We start from the raw sequence: 15639 nt of genomic DNA on the forward strand, positions 1-15639 counted from the left end.
CATTTTTAGAATTAACAACAAAAGACAAGGGCGGCAAAAGGTTGCAGTGGATAGAGAGCAGGGAGAGAGAGTTACTTGACTGAAATCCTTTTCCAGTGGCTGGTAGCCTGTTCTATTTTAAGATATTTATAGATTCATAAGCAAGAGACCAGCCATTCATTGGGTTGAGCCTGAGGCAGAGGCAAAACAGATCCCCAGTGTTGACTGGCGATGGATAAATCACTTAACTACACCTAGCAAGTCACCTAGACTCCCTGGGCTCCCACAGAACCACTTGTAGGTTAACGTGCAAGGTTGTTATCAGATGGTAACGTTTTTGCAAAGAGCAAATGCAACATGAAGAAAATGGACTTTAACTTCTCTCTTTCTGCTCTTTCTCTTTGAGTTTTTATCTCCATGGATTGGAATGTATTCGACCTATCGTGACATACATTCCACCTATAATGATTTATGTTGATTTTTCTCTGAAGAGTATTAAAACAACAAAGGGATATTTCTGGGCAAATAAATAAGCTCAAGTCATTCATATTTTAAAACTTACACACGAATGCACTCAAATGTGTATCCCCTCAACAAATAGCTTTGGAAACCATACAGATAAAGAAACTAGTAGGATTAAATTAGTTTCAGATTACACACTTAATGCCCTCCACCTGTCAATGTGTCGGTGTGTTGGTGAAGTCACAATCAGCATGTGCATACCATTAATCATTCTGCTTTTAAAAAAGTTATTATTTGAAAGGTTAAATATCATAGAAAAACATGAGCTTTGGAGTTAGAATTGGATTCAAAATCTAGGAGTCTCTTAAAAGATTCATGACACTTGTCAAACCTCTTAACGTCCATAAAACTTAATTTCCTTGTTTGTCAAAGGAAATGCTAATAATAGCATCTATTCTACAGAATTATTTATATGATTAAGTGAGATAATACTTATAAAATACTTAGCACAGCATCTGGTTCATGATGAGGCGCTAATAAATGTTTCTATTATTAGTATCTTATATATCCACATTGAAATCTTTACTTTCACGGTTTCATAGCATTGTAGAAAATTAATAAACAATGTATTCTTTTTCCTGCTGCTAGGAATTTGGGTTATTTAAGTTTATTTGGGGGTGTGTGTCTCATGTCTATAAATATCTACACATTATTGTTTTTAAGCTAGAAACATTTAAGCTAGAAACAAGATGAAACAAGAGGTTTTTATGGACCTTCTTGCATGTGCCAGGCTCCTCTCCAGAGGATAGTAAACCGATTTGCAGATAGCTGCATGATATTGTTAAACCTCTCTCCTCATAGAGGCTCTACCACTGGGTTTTCATTATTTTACTTACTTGTTGTAGAAAATCAGCATAAAATCGTACCAAAACTATTTAAATTTGCCTTTAACTACTACAAATGGGATTGGGTATATGTGGGCAATTTCTGTACCTTCCTCTCAATTTTACTGTGAACCTAAAATTGCTCTGAAAAAAATTAAGTCTATTAAGATATTAAAAGAAGTGTTTACGAAGCTTTTACAAAGAACTCTGATAACTGTAGGTAAGGGAATTATACATCTGTTTATTCATAGGTGAAAAAATAATTTCATGAAAATGTTGACAATGGTTCTCAACAGGTAGTTGGATTATGGGTGATCCTTAAAGACAGGGATGGGGTGATTATTTTTGTGTTTTCCACATTTTCTCATTCGGAAAGACAAAAGCATATTTTTTAAAAATAAAAATCAAGTGTCGTTGCAATTATTAAAAATACATTTTATAAAGTCTATGAAAGGTTTTGATGTGTGTGTGGGTATGTTCCCTTACCAAACAAAGAGATGACTAAATTATCTTGATGCTTAAGACGAAGCCCCGGTTAGGGGAATAGAACTCGGGAGAAGCAGCAAGACACTGAGCTATGGCGAAGTCTCACCTCGAAACTCTGAGCTCGCTCTTGCTCTTCATGGAGGGACAAATGGAGATAGGCTGAGAAGAGCTAGAGGCAGTGAAGGGATACGAATCGAGATGAACGGTGGCTGACTCGGCAAAACTGCTAAATGACTGTGCAAAAGACCTGTCACCGTGGATGAACGGTGCCCCCAACGGCAGCCGCTTAGAATTCCTGCCATGTACACGCACTGATTTCCAGTGACGAGACTGAGAAGAGGGAGAAAGAGGAGGAGAGGAAAGGAAAGAGGATTGAAAGATGCCTTAATAGATCTGTAGAGTTTTCTTCTTTTCTTTTCTTTTAAAGACAGTTCATAAACGAGCAACGGGGAAGGAGGAAACTGTCAAAGAAAAACGAAAACAGAGCACGCACGAACTTCATTCTGAGCTTCAGCACTGTGCAAACAGCCGCCATTTCTGCTCTTTCTCCGGCGCATGAAAATGGTAAGTTGTTCTGTAGATGTGGACGACTCTCTAATTGCCTGTATGGTAAGCGAAGCACAGAATGTGCTGTCAAAGCGTGGCATGCAGGGAGTATAGCCTCACTTTGTACAGCTCACTCCCGGGACTCAACACTCAGTGGCACCTCGGTGACCCAAAAGACCATGTCCTCACATTTAAGTCAGACTTGTAGGTGACCCAAAAGTCCCGCCCCCTCCCCCTTTTCTTCTAGTGTTTCCTTCTGCTCAACCAAAGAATCTTTCGGAAGTACACCTAACTGTCATACAGAATGCCGGCACCCAAGCCAAGAAAGAGGCAGGAGACAAAACGGTCGGAAAATGTCTCCTCTTAAGCACGTGGAGAGTCACATTGACAAATATGGCTTCCACGCTATGTACAGTAAGCATCCCATTGCTAACAGAATTCCCAGGATTCACTCTGCTGGTCCTTATATATCATGATACAGCCCTATCCATCAGAAACTCATCAAAGGGTACACAAACAGCCTGTTGCTGGTTTCAGACTAATAGATCTCATTTTATCAAGTTCCCATCTGCCATCCTTTTACAACTTAGTGGCTGAAATAGTTTCTGGTTCAAGACATTTTTCCAGAGGATTTTCCTCTTCACCATGTAGTGTTTGGGAACTTTGAGCAGGAATCACAGTATGTTTTGATCAACTGCCCCAATGAATAGAAAAATATATCATGATACAAATGTTTGGGTGGAATAGTTTTTTCCCCATTGCTCTCCCCCAAACTCAATGCCTCTTAAATTTAATTCAAATCTATTCAAACACACGTACCAATCACATCCTATGTACAGGCATCTCACCCTTAAGAGGCTATAGCAGACTGAGAGCACATGGATACAAGCTTCAGTATCCTTGGACCGGTTCCAGCTGAGAAATTAAGTCAGTCGTGTGGGATGGAAGGAAAGGCATGTAATTCTATATTCTTACGATAACCCGCATAGCAGCCATTGTATTTGAAGCCTGACGCTGAATTCTTTAGACTTGAATTAGAAAAGGCACTTCTTTGATAGATTTCTTCTCGTTCCAGTTTACGGGCAACTAATCCTTACTGCATTGGATCAAAGAGACGGGGCACAATCAATTCAGGGTAGGTAGGCGATGCCAGGGCTGCTCAATCTTCCCTCAATGAGCAGCAGAGGAGAGGTGGGGGAAAAGAAAAAGAACATCCAGGCACGCCTGAACCCCCAGATAGCTTAGCAAAGGTCACGATGAAAAGACAAGTGGAAATACGTATCCTGGCAGGGGTAAGCTGAAACACAAAGACACCAAACACGCCCCCATGCTTTTGGGTGCTCAGGGGTGCTGACGGGAGCAAAGGCAGACGGAAGTGGTTTTCATATCAAAACAAAAGAAATTGGAGGCAGCAACTCTAAGGAGGAAAGAGGTCTGCATTTACTTAAGTTCCCATCGCCTATGATCCAGAGCACGGTGTGATGAGCAAGTTAATTACTGCACTTAGGTAATTAAGTCTCAGAGAAACCAGCACCTTCCAAAGCAGTATTAATGTATGCCGCTAGATCGTTCTAGGCTTGACTGGCCGTTTGGGGGGAAATCACACTGAAACAGCAGCCTAACAGCGGCGGGAGCAAAATTAATGAACTTGAGCTAGAAATAAGATGATCTCACTATTAACAGCTTTCTGCCTTTGCATTTGAGGTGCATGTTGAGATATCTTCCTCATTTACCAGTAGGCACTTCCTTCCCAAGTAGCTCAGTCACCCCCATCCATACCCTCTCTCAAAACGCGGCCGATGTCCTAGCCTTGACTTCTCTGACTTTCCTGATGCCCTCTTCTCTCCCAGGGCCATTACGGCATCTCTCCGTACCCCCCGAATCTGTTTTGCTCAAGGCTGAACTATCTGTCCACAGTAAAGACTGGATAATGGTTCTCCCTCTCGCTTCTCAGAGCTCCGTCTTCCCCTGCCATAGCTAAGTCAGCTTCTCCAGGCCCACGTGCTCATTACCTGTGGGTGGCTCCTATCACGTTCCGAGAAGGAATGTTGCAATTTAAGAAGAGGAAGATTAAAGCATTTCTTGTCCCCAAGTGCCTAGATATTGGCATTGAGGTTGTTTTTTTTTGTTTGTTTGTTTTTTTGCTAAGTAATGGTTCCAAAATACCTGTACATATAAACACGTATCTACATATGCTTCTATCTGTTCATGAGTGCATCTTCTGTACCATAAGCAAACTGTATTAATAACACATTTATAAATGCATGTAGCTTTATATTTGCATTCACGTGTACTCATACACAGCAATGTCCCTGTCATCAGCGGAGAGAGACGACGTCCCAGGTCTGGCTCTAAGAAAAACATCATCACTCTTACCTTCCTTTGGCGGCTCCTCCACGCTGTTCCTTCGACGAAGATCCCCCGGCCCCCTTGACTTTTGTGTTTGAGATATTCTCTCCTGGAAACGCCGAAGCAAATGTCACCCTCACCCCCCTGTGAGTGTCCTCCTACCTTTGCAGGTGGTGGTCCAGAGTGTCTTCCTCGGTGTTCAGTAGGGTGGCCGCACGGGTTCGGAGTTGATGGCTGCAGCTGATGGATTTGAGCTCCAGGATGAGGAGGCCCAGGCAGAACATGGCTCCCATCTCCTCCAGCTCACGGGTACCGAACTGCAGACCCTGCCAAGCAAACGGAGCAGTCAGCTGACTCTGCTAAGTGGAGATAATTGCAGAATGGGAAGAAAGATCCCAGGACACACGCTCATCACACACACACTGAGAACTGGTATTATTTATCGGTCCCTGTGCGGTGTGTTTTGTAAGGACTATGTCCAAGTCCTCACAATATTGATTGATATTAACTCAGTTTCTCTTTCCTCCTTTATTGTAGTTTATAGTGACAGAATTCAATGTGGTCCTGAGTGAGGTCTTTGTGTTTATAAAGTATATTTCACTTGGAAAAAGAAATCAATAGTGAATATTATTATTTTTTTAAATACAACTTCACATCCAAATAATAATGACGGGGCAGGGATGAGACAGTCATAATTTTAAAAGATTGTGCTCCTAACGGTCCTAAGGAAAAGCAAAGTTCCAAACTGGGCAGCAAGCCTCACAAAATAATTTCTAGGTAAAAAGATAAAGTGGAAAGTTCTCAAGTTAATTTCTGCTCTTTAAAATTTTTGATTTACTGCATGTTTGGGCATCCGTTTTCCTAAAAAAAGGAGACATGGTTTCTGAGCCAAGGGAAGTCTGTTCCTCTGTAAAGGGCAGCAGTGGGTGGGGAAAGACAGATGTTTAACAAGTGATTTTCCTTAAGTCAGTAGAAAACATCACTTTTTAGAGAGAGGAACATCTCAGAGTTGCTTCCCTGTGCTACAGCACTAAGGTCTGATTCTCTTCTCCACCCTGGTTTCCTGGCTGCTTTTCTTTGTTCTAGCATGTCTGGCTGGGTTGAAAGAGATGAAGTGAAGGTTACACCCTCCTCCTCAATCAGCCACCTGGCTGCTGGCAAGGGGGAGTAGGCAAGGCAAGTATGAGACAGGAGCTCCTCGGGGCAGGCAGTACCCCAGCCTCCAGCAGAGCGCATAACAACAGCTCCAGAAAGGTCAAAAGAAGGACGAATCCTTAGGCTAAATAAATCTCACAGCGTGCACGTATTGACAGGTCAGGACCGACAGATCAAGATTGATAGGTCAGGATTGATAGGTCAGGCCATCCCTTCACACCAGTTAACTTCTATGCAGCACTGACCAAAATAATGGTACTTTGATGAAGCAGGAAAATATTTTCATATCCAAGATATTGTTTTAATTATTTGAGGCACTGGCTGGTATAAAAAAAAGACTGTGGGGTCTAAGGCAAGTCACATAATCCATTTTGGCCTCTACTATTAATCTCTCTACTATTTTTTCCCCTCTCACAGGGCATCAAAAATATTTATCTGCATGGCTTCCTCTCACCTCCTACACCCAGCCTGAAGGTGAACAGCAGTACCTGTTTCTTTATGTCCTTGGCATGGAGCACACAGCCTGTCAAAAGGTATATCCTCGGTATATGACAGATGGGTACATAGTGGCTAGAAATGGATGGATATGGAGGGGCATGGATTGATTGTGTCTTGGATATTATACTTGTTGAGTTGAACTTGACTTCTCTGGGTAGTAAATATATGAAACTCTTTAAATTATGTTTCCATTGTTGAATGTCATGCACATTTCTAAAAATTTAATTCTTGCTCCAGGAGATGCATTCACATCTCTGTTTATGATCCGGGAAACAGGTAGATAAAATTTAGAAATTCTGATCTCTACTTTGGTCAGTTACCATGGACTCAACAGTAGCATGTTTATAAATAAAGCTGGCTTTGGGTTAGTTTAAAAGTGAGTCTTAATAGAAATCTAACTCCCCTCAGCTTAATTAGAATTTTTTTTCCCCCCATAGTCAATCACAGAAAGCTTGACTATCTATAGTGGCTTAAACAAGAAAGAGTTTTATTTTTTCACACTTAAGTTTCAGGGGTAGGGAGATCATGGCGTTATTTTTGTGCCTTACACTCAGAACCACGCTAGCAGCCACACTCCTGGTTTTCTCATCGTGGATGCTGCTGCTCCACTGAGAACATCATCATTCAAGGGAAGAGGAAGAGAAGATGGGGAAGGAGGCGCCGGCACACTCCTGCTTACGTTTCACGGGACAGAACTGAATTACAGAGCCAAGTTCAATTTTACAGTGGTCCGGAAACTGAATATTTCCCTCCTGTTTAAACTCTTTCAAAGAGACAGGTAAAAGTTTGTTAGACGTTGAGTGTCGGGCGAGTCAACAAATCACATCTGTCACACAAATATTCGAACATTACTGCTGCTAGAACACATAGATCCACATCTACGTATCGCTGGCACAATTATTTACATAATTAGTTTTTTTGCTTGATAATTCACCCCCAAGTAAGTCAAATTGACATGCATATTTGGATCCAAAATTAGCTACTACCCTCATCATCACATAATTTTTAATCAATGATAATGGGAAGAATATTTATGTTATTACAGAAAATTACTTACTGGTAAAACAGACAGAGGGTCTACAAAAGTTTAAAAAGCATAAGCAATAATAATTCATGAGCAAAAAAGGAGAAACAATAAACATGGGAAAATATTCTATGTTATCATTTAAAGATGCCTCTTACATCCAGCAAATTGGTAGACATATATTCAAATTTATAATACTTGGTATAACTTTTATGATAAAAGCTGACACATATCAAAATGCAATGGCATTTGATGTGGTAATACCACTTTTGGGAACTTTACCTAAGGAACTGTTCGAAATGATAATATTACTTCTGGGAACTTACCTAAGAAACTGTTCAAAATGTCTTTCATGCTACGTGCCTAAAATGTAATTATGTCAAGATTATACATAATTCTCAAAATTTGAGAGAAATAACCCTTAAATATCTAATAAAGGAGAAAAGATGGAGAAAATTACAATGGGATAAATTTGATGGGCGATAATGTAGCCATTAAAATAATTATAAAAACCATTTATCAATATGGAAAATGCTTATAATTTAATGATAGGGAGGGGAAAAGCAAAATACAAAGCACATATTGATGTAATTTCTGGTGATGATTTGCAAGGAAAGCAGAGGTAGTTACCCTAGACCCTCCAATGCATGCTTTTAAACAGCATTGCTATGATTTGCCAATGAAATATAAAACTGGACAAGAGGAGGCTGCATAATCTTAGCAAGAGAACATCCATGTACCGAAAACTTAAAATTACTACCTAGAAAAGTGTTTAAAAAGCTATACAGTATGCCAATAAAAGATAATTTCCTTTAACAGTTTGTAACATCTGCTTTGATATTCTGAAATACATTTAGATTTCTCTGTTTTATGTGTAATTTATTGACCCTAAAGATTGATATCCTTCATCACTTTTAAAAAATGTCACCCATTATCTCTTTGAATACTGTCTATCCCCCAGTCCCTGTCAAGGAAATCAAGGATGGGCCAAACAGTCCTGTTAAACTAATTTCTTTTCAGTTTTCCATAGTTCTTTACTTTCATAGTTTTCATTTCTATCCCTATAATTCTGATTTTTTCCCCATATCAATGCTCCATTCTAATAATTATCTCTCCAGCTTTATTAAATCTGCTTTTTTAAACTCATTCATCTCAAAAACCATCAGCGAAACCCAACACTTATTTTATAGTCCCTACCTGATTATTCCTGCATATACCATATTCATAGGCATTTACTATTGAGTTAGATTTTTCTGTTTGATGTCAATTATGAGGGCTTGCTTATTTTATAATGTTTTAAAATTCTAATATTTAAAATTTATTTACATTAGTTTTAAATATACAGTACATTGGTTAGACATCTATATAGTTCATAAAATGATCTCCCCAATTGCTCCCTCCCTCCCCTGGCCCTCCACTTAGCCATCATATGAATGCTAACTGCATTCCCTCTGCCATGCTCCCCATGACCATTTATCACCTACTAATTTGTATTTCTCTAACCCTTTGCCCATTCTCTCATTCCCCCAATCCTCCTCCCCTCTGTCCATCAAATTGGCCACTATATTTGGGAATCTGTTTCTGATTAGTTTGTTCTTTTTTATTCTAAATTTGATTTTCTTGCATTCGAGGAAAGTCTCTGTGGGTTGGTGGTGAGGCTCCTTCTCCCAGAGACAACTCGCATTTCCTACCCTTACTCAGTCAGCAACCATTATATGCTCAAGCTTTGCTCAAGGCCGTTTGGGCCACTCTGTACATATTTGGATTTTGATCTCAAACCTGACTCAAAGAGGATTTGTTTTTGAGAAATTATGAAGACTTCTTTTTTCCTGCTCTCCCTAAAGCCATGGCGAAGACAGTCAACCCCCCCCCCCCGACTTTCTCCCTTTGCAGATTGTGGTTTCACTAGATCATTGACTGCACTTGACCTTTTGAGAGGTCCTGGCCTTGTGTGGTGGCCCTTCATCAGTCCACAAGTCTTGCACATGCCTCTGGTTTTGGTCCCCAGACCCAAGTTATAAGCCAACAGGAATGAGTATCTGCTTCAAAGACCTACGGAACCTTCTGACAAAGACTGTCTCTTCTTATAAAACTGGGCATCCTTAAACACTCACTATAAACATACACAGAAGGAAGATGCTATGACTCTGTAGAAATATTGCAGTTACCAGGGGGGCACTGAGCAAATGCCTTTTTATGAAGTAGACTTACTGTCAGAAAGGATAAAAATCTGGGAAAGTTCTTGTAAATGTTCTCAGAAAGAATCAAGAGTATATTGCATTGTTAAAGTAGAGCAAAGGGCGTAAAAGCTAAGAGCTTGAAAGAAATTCTGGAGATGGAAAATACAATATCTAAAGCAAAAGCCAAATGGAGAGAGTGAACAGACTATTCAACACAAAACATAAAATCCATTACGTAGAAGACTACCTCAAGAAAAATGTCAGTATCTCAAGGGAAAAAAAAATAGATTAAAATAATGTATAAGTAAGAATTTTAGAATGAATTAAGGAAAAGTGATCTCATTTGGAATTTTAGACTCAGATAACATGGTAACCTTAACGGAAGCCAAGGAGGAGGAAAAAGAGGTTGAAGAGAAGGAACAGAGTGTTTAAAGAAAATGTGAATCTGCAGATCAGACAGGTTCACTAAATGTATGAAGTTTAATTAATGAAAAAGAAGTATTAGGATCCCTATAAATAATCAACATGAAATAGCCAAAAATTTGCTCTACTATTAAATACCAAAGACAATGAAGCAACATGCACAGAATATAGAATATATTGTGTCTCAAAATGTCATTTATGTGTGAGGGCCTTAGAAGACAAATCCAGAGAAGCAGCAGCTCTGAATGCAAACCACACATAAAGAAAATTTTCGTAATTTCTTTAAAAATATTGGCATAACTCGGTTTTTTGTTTTGTTTTGTTTTACAATAGCCAAGACATGCAAACAACCTAAGTATCCATTTGCAGATGAATGGATAATGAAAATGTGATACATACACAATGAAATATTATTTAGCTATAAAAAAGGAAATCTTGTCATTTATGACAACATGGATGAATCTTGAGGGTGTTATGCTTATGCTGAGTGAAATAAGTCAGGGAAAAACAAATACTATATGATCTCATTTACATGTAGAATCCAAAAAAAAAAAAAAAAAGACAAGTAGATAGAGACTAGATTGGTGGCTGCTGAATGGGTCAAAACATATAAACTTCCCGACATAAAATAAGTCCTTGGGAAACCATGGTTAATTATACCATATCATATATATTCAAAAGCTGCTAAGAGAGTAGATTTTAAAAGCTCTCGTCACAAGAAAAAAAAATCATAACCTTGAGGTGAAAGCTGTCAACTAGACTTATGATCATTTCACAGTGTATATACATGTATTGAATCATTATGCTATACACCTGAAACTAATACAATGTTAGATGTCAATTATAACTCAATAATGGGAACAATTAGCTTAACCCTAATACCAAAAACTGATCATGACAGCACATAAGGCAGCAAGCCAACCTCATTCAGATCTAGCTATCTCCCAATTAAAGAAAGAGCTATTTAAGTTCAGAAATATGCATATTAAAAATAATTATAATACATGATCTAGTGAGTATTTTAAGAAGAATAGCATGGGGATAGCATCCTTAGGAAATCTACTAATGTAAATGTTAATACACGAAGAGAAGAGAAGGCAGAGGAGAAGTCACCAGGAGCTTCTGGAAGGATGATGCATCCACGTCTGAAACGAGTCTTAGCATATGAGCTTGCCAGGGCCCTTTCTGAACCTGAGAGAGCAGCATCGCATGGCAGGTGTAAACACAGGCCCTCATTTAACCTATAGATACCTCAATTTTTCCATCTGTATAATGGGGATAATAATAAATAATGCCACCAATCTCATGGAGCTTCTAAGTCAGAAAGTTTATACATATATATGTGTGTGTGTGTGTGTGTGAGTGTGTGTGTAAATTTAGATTAGTACTTAGCCCACTGCACATTATTCAAGTATTTGTCATTCCTGATAAAAACAAATACTTATATAAAACTGACATCAAAATTATACTTGACGTGTTTCTTAAAACTGTGGCCTGCTCTCAATCCTTTCACTTATGATTTGACAAGTTCCAAACAATTCAATAAGAAAAAGTGAGTCATAATAAATATTAGAAAAAAAAGAAATTGCGTTATCACTATTTGAAGACCGATTATGTACTAAAACACACCCAAGGAATCAACTGAAACAGAAAATACATTAGATATAAGGGATGAATTGAGTAAGCAGACAGGTTACAAATTAAATATCCAAAAATCAATTTTCTTTCTATAAAGCAGCAAAATAAATTATTAACTGTAATAAAAATCCCATTTACAATAGCAACACAACTGTAAAATATCTAGAAATGGAATTAATAGTAAATACCCTAAGGGTTTTTTGATAAACCCAAAGACTTTACCAAGAGATCAGGGAAATTTAAATAAATGAAGAAATAGGCTGAATTCTAAAAAAGCAAGGCCCAGTACCATGCGATATCAATTCTCCTCATATTAATCTACAAAAGCATAGGAAATCAAAATACCTGTGAGGATTTTAAGACCTGGAAAACTAACTCTACTTTAGAAGACTATATGGCAAAAATATCTTATTCCAATAACTTTTTTAGAATAAAGAAATAATAACGGATTTTCTCTTATAGACAGACAGAAGATCTTATGTACTTATAGTAATTAAACATTATGGTATTGATGAGAAATATGGTCGATAAATCCAGGGAAACATACAGAAAGTGCCAAAGATCATGCAATGCCTAGAGGTACGCATATGGTGAAAAAGGTGACTTTCAGGTCACCGGGATATGGATTCTGGTTCAGATCAAAGAAAAACAATATTTCAGGGAAAAACCTTATAGGAAATATCAAATTATTCCATTTTGGTTAAAGGATTCGATGTTGCAAGAAATGAATAATTAGAGAATATGACATAGGTTCCTAGATTTTATCATCTCCAAACCAGAAGGTCATTCAATGCATATCTTCCAAAAAGAAACCATAAAGAAAATTAATGACTGAATAAAACTTAAATATAGCTAAATAACCTACACTCACAAACTAAGAAAGGAAACAAAATTAATTTTAATTGCAATAAAGGAAAAAAAAAACCTCATTTGATGTAAAATGCAAATTAATTTAACAATAAAATAGCATGATTCACCTCTCAATTCATCTTTATCCTCATTCCCCAAATCATTATGGCCTGCTGGTAAAGAGCTATAAACAGTCTGTCACAGTCTGTTATTGGGGGAAGTACTTATTCACTCAAGTATTTACAAAGGGCAATTTGGAAATATATTTCAAAAAGTATTAAAAATGTTTAAGCCCTTGGAGTTCATTCAAATGCTAGAAATTAATCTTAATAACCGTGAGATGAGCAACAGAGAAAACCCTGAAAGCACACCGGTGTATGACCAGTCAAATAAACGTGATTGTATTCACATTATAGAATATTAACATATGTTCTGAATAGGTAACACCATGGGAGTATATTCATGATATAGCATAAAAGTACAGTAAATTTAACATATGCATTACGATCCCAATTTTCTTTTAAAACGTCTTAATGGTTTATGTGTACTAAAATGTTAACAGTGGTTATGCATGGTGACAATACATGCTATTAATTTTGTTTTCATTTTTAATTATTAAAAAAGTCATTGCTTTTGACACTCCTATTTCCTTAAGCAATGTGTATGAGCCGGGAAATAGTAGTTTGTTGGAATTAAAGTCGTTTTATAACTTTATTTTAAATTTATAAGTAAAACCAAAATTCACTTTTATAAATTGCCAGTTAAATTTTAAAATTTTAACTTAAAGAGCTAGTAACGACAAAAGGCAAAGGAAAAAGGCTGGTTAGGTGTGTTTCATTCCTCGAGTATCTCTTTCCTCCTTCACACGCACTGCGGCACCTGGTCCCCTCCGTACTTTTTTTCCTTGCTTTGGGTCTCTGGGCCGGTTCCTATTTTTCTTTTGCAATAAACACCCTGCAACTTAAGGACGAGTCAAGATAGAGCAACGAGAGATCTGTTCCTTTGGTATCCTCCCTAGGAACGTCCTCAGACTCTTTACAGAGTGCCAGCCACAGCTGAGAGACAGTGAATCTTAAACACGTTTGGAGAGGCTGTACACTCCATTAACTGCATCCCCCACCTCAACACACACCCAGCAGGGGAGTCAGAACGAAGCCAGCCCAGCCCTGCAGATCTCGGAACCAACAGGTGGCAGAGAAGGAAGAAAGGGGGCCCGCGGATAGGCGTCCCGGCTTATCGACCCCCATCAAATGGCCTCTAATGCTTTCACGCTGAAGAGCGAATCCATAACGAAGCATGTTGCTGTCTCTGCCAGACTCCATCCGATGGGCTTCTCTGGACAAAGCCCCTCTGTGTCCATCCTTTCCGCCCAGGCTTCCTGATCCATTACCGACAAATGTTTCCTTAGTAACTGCAAAAAGGCCCCGCATTCAATGGAACAGCAGGGCCGAAGGTGTGGGCTGGATTTCAAATGTGTCCTTTATTTCTATGCTGGACCTTTCCTGGGTCTTTTATTGGTGCATTTGTGCTTGAGCCATGAACAACACAGTGGACAGCTCAGGTCTCTGGGATTGCCTTTCCCTGTCTTTCTGGACCAGGCATGTGAGGATAAATAGAAATCAGAGAGACTGGACCTTGGAGAGTCTAAAACTTGAGCACCGAGAGGAAACTTAGCAAGCTTTTAAGATTATGTAGAACCAGGGTTCCAGTAAGAGTTCCCCTTGACTTTAATCAAATGTCCACGCCAATAGGCAAGGCTTTAAACCTCACGTGTTTAATAAAAGCTTTTGGAGATTTTCAGGTCATCTTTTCTTATAGGTCAGATGCCCCCATAAGTCCTACCTCTCCAAATCCCATTCCCTTTCTCACCAAGAAACCAGAAGGCTCACGCCATATGGCACCAGGGACATGCACAAGCCCAGTCTTTCTACCCCGCTTGCTGTCTAGAGTGGAGAGCTGGCGCCGTCTTATGCCACCCTCTTTCCTGTGGGCCTACTTCTAAGCATCTTGGCATCTGTTTACCAAATCAAGGGAAGAGGCCGAAATCACGTCCACTTAAAAGCTGCCAAGCGGTGACTGCAAACGGTGCGCCTGTGGCTTTGTGATTTCCCAGGGTCTGCGTCTGGGGACAGAGGCCTTCGATATCCACGGGCACAGAAATAAGAGTCACAGGGCTGAGGGCTGTCAGGCTGCGATTGCTCTGGCAACAGAGGAAACAATCCTACTGGAGGTCCACCTGGTTTTGATGCCCCAGTGCTCAGCACCGGCAAGCAGGTTACCTGTGAGCAGACTTTGTTCCCTTGAAATGGGGAGAAATTGTTTGACTTTTTAATGCAACTCTGTCCCATCAGTCCTGTCTCCCGCCAACCTTGTTTAGCTGTCTCGTTCTTACAGTACGAGTGTTCGGGTTAGAGCCTGTTGTTGGCAAAAGAATCAGGATGTACTGTCAATGAAAAAGACTCAGGAGTTCAAGTCGCAGCAGCGGGTAGCAGAAGAGAGGAGTGTGCTCTTAGATTCTGCTAAGACGGTGCTGCTGTGTATGCAGGAGAAAGAACCCTGCACATGGGGCAGGTGCCCGAGGATGTACCGGATCCACCTGCAGGTCAACATCACAGCATTGTTACCGCCTGGATGTGTGGCAGAGTCTGAGCCTAAGAAAATCAAGTCTCCCTGCTTGAAATCATCATCTCCGTCCATCTGACAATTTCTCAGATGCTTATAAATAAAAATTTAAAATACTACTACCCAGTAATAAATAAATAACACCAAGTCTTCCATTACTTATTAATGCATTACTGCTACATGGCCATTCAGTGGAAGTGTGGGGTTGGAAGGAAACAGGTGAATTCTGGAAAAAGGATCAGCAACCTGGGAGTCTTCAGGTCTTCTGTGACCCTCTTGAGAATAGGGGTAGAGAGGAGATTGGGGATAAATGAGGCAGGGGATTTGTAAAATTAGAGAATCCTGGCTTCCATCTCTCTTTATAAACACCTCTCTTTGCTTTCTGTGTAGTACAAAAAGCCAACCAGTATATGTCATTCTTATACAGAAGGGATATTACTGTGACCCATTCATTGACCTCACATGATGCCTGGGATTCTATCTCAGACATTTCCCCCAGATTTAACCTTTGAACATAATCTTCTTTTTGCTCCACAATGAACTT

The 15639-nt window shown here is 39.3% G+C and overlaps 1 protein-coding gene across 1 annotated transcript in view; it reads right to left on the minus strand.

Annotated features, from left to right (window-relative positions):
• Nucleotides 1-1205: 1205 nt before the first annotated feature.
• The window catches only part of AGBL1 (ATP/GTP binding protein like 1), a 350762-nt gene continuing 336328 nt past the window's right edge, over nt 1206-15639 (minus strand). The window contains exon 22 of the mRNA XM_016151651.2: nt 1206-5032. Coding sequence (XP_016007137.2) covers nt 4865-5032 — 168 coding nt within the window. The 3' untranslated portion in view covers nt 1206-4864. The remainder of the gene's footprint in view (nt 5033-15639) is intronic.

Source organism: Rousettus aegyptiacus, unplaced genomic scaffold (assembly GCF_014176215.1).
Source record: "Rousettus aegyptiacus isolate mRouAeg1 unplaced genomic scaffold, mRouAeg1.p scaffold_m13_p_14, whole genome shotgun sequence".
Lineage (NCBI taxonomy): Eukaryota > Metazoa > Chordata > Mammalia > Chiroptera > Pteropodidae > Rousettus > Rousettus aegyptiacus.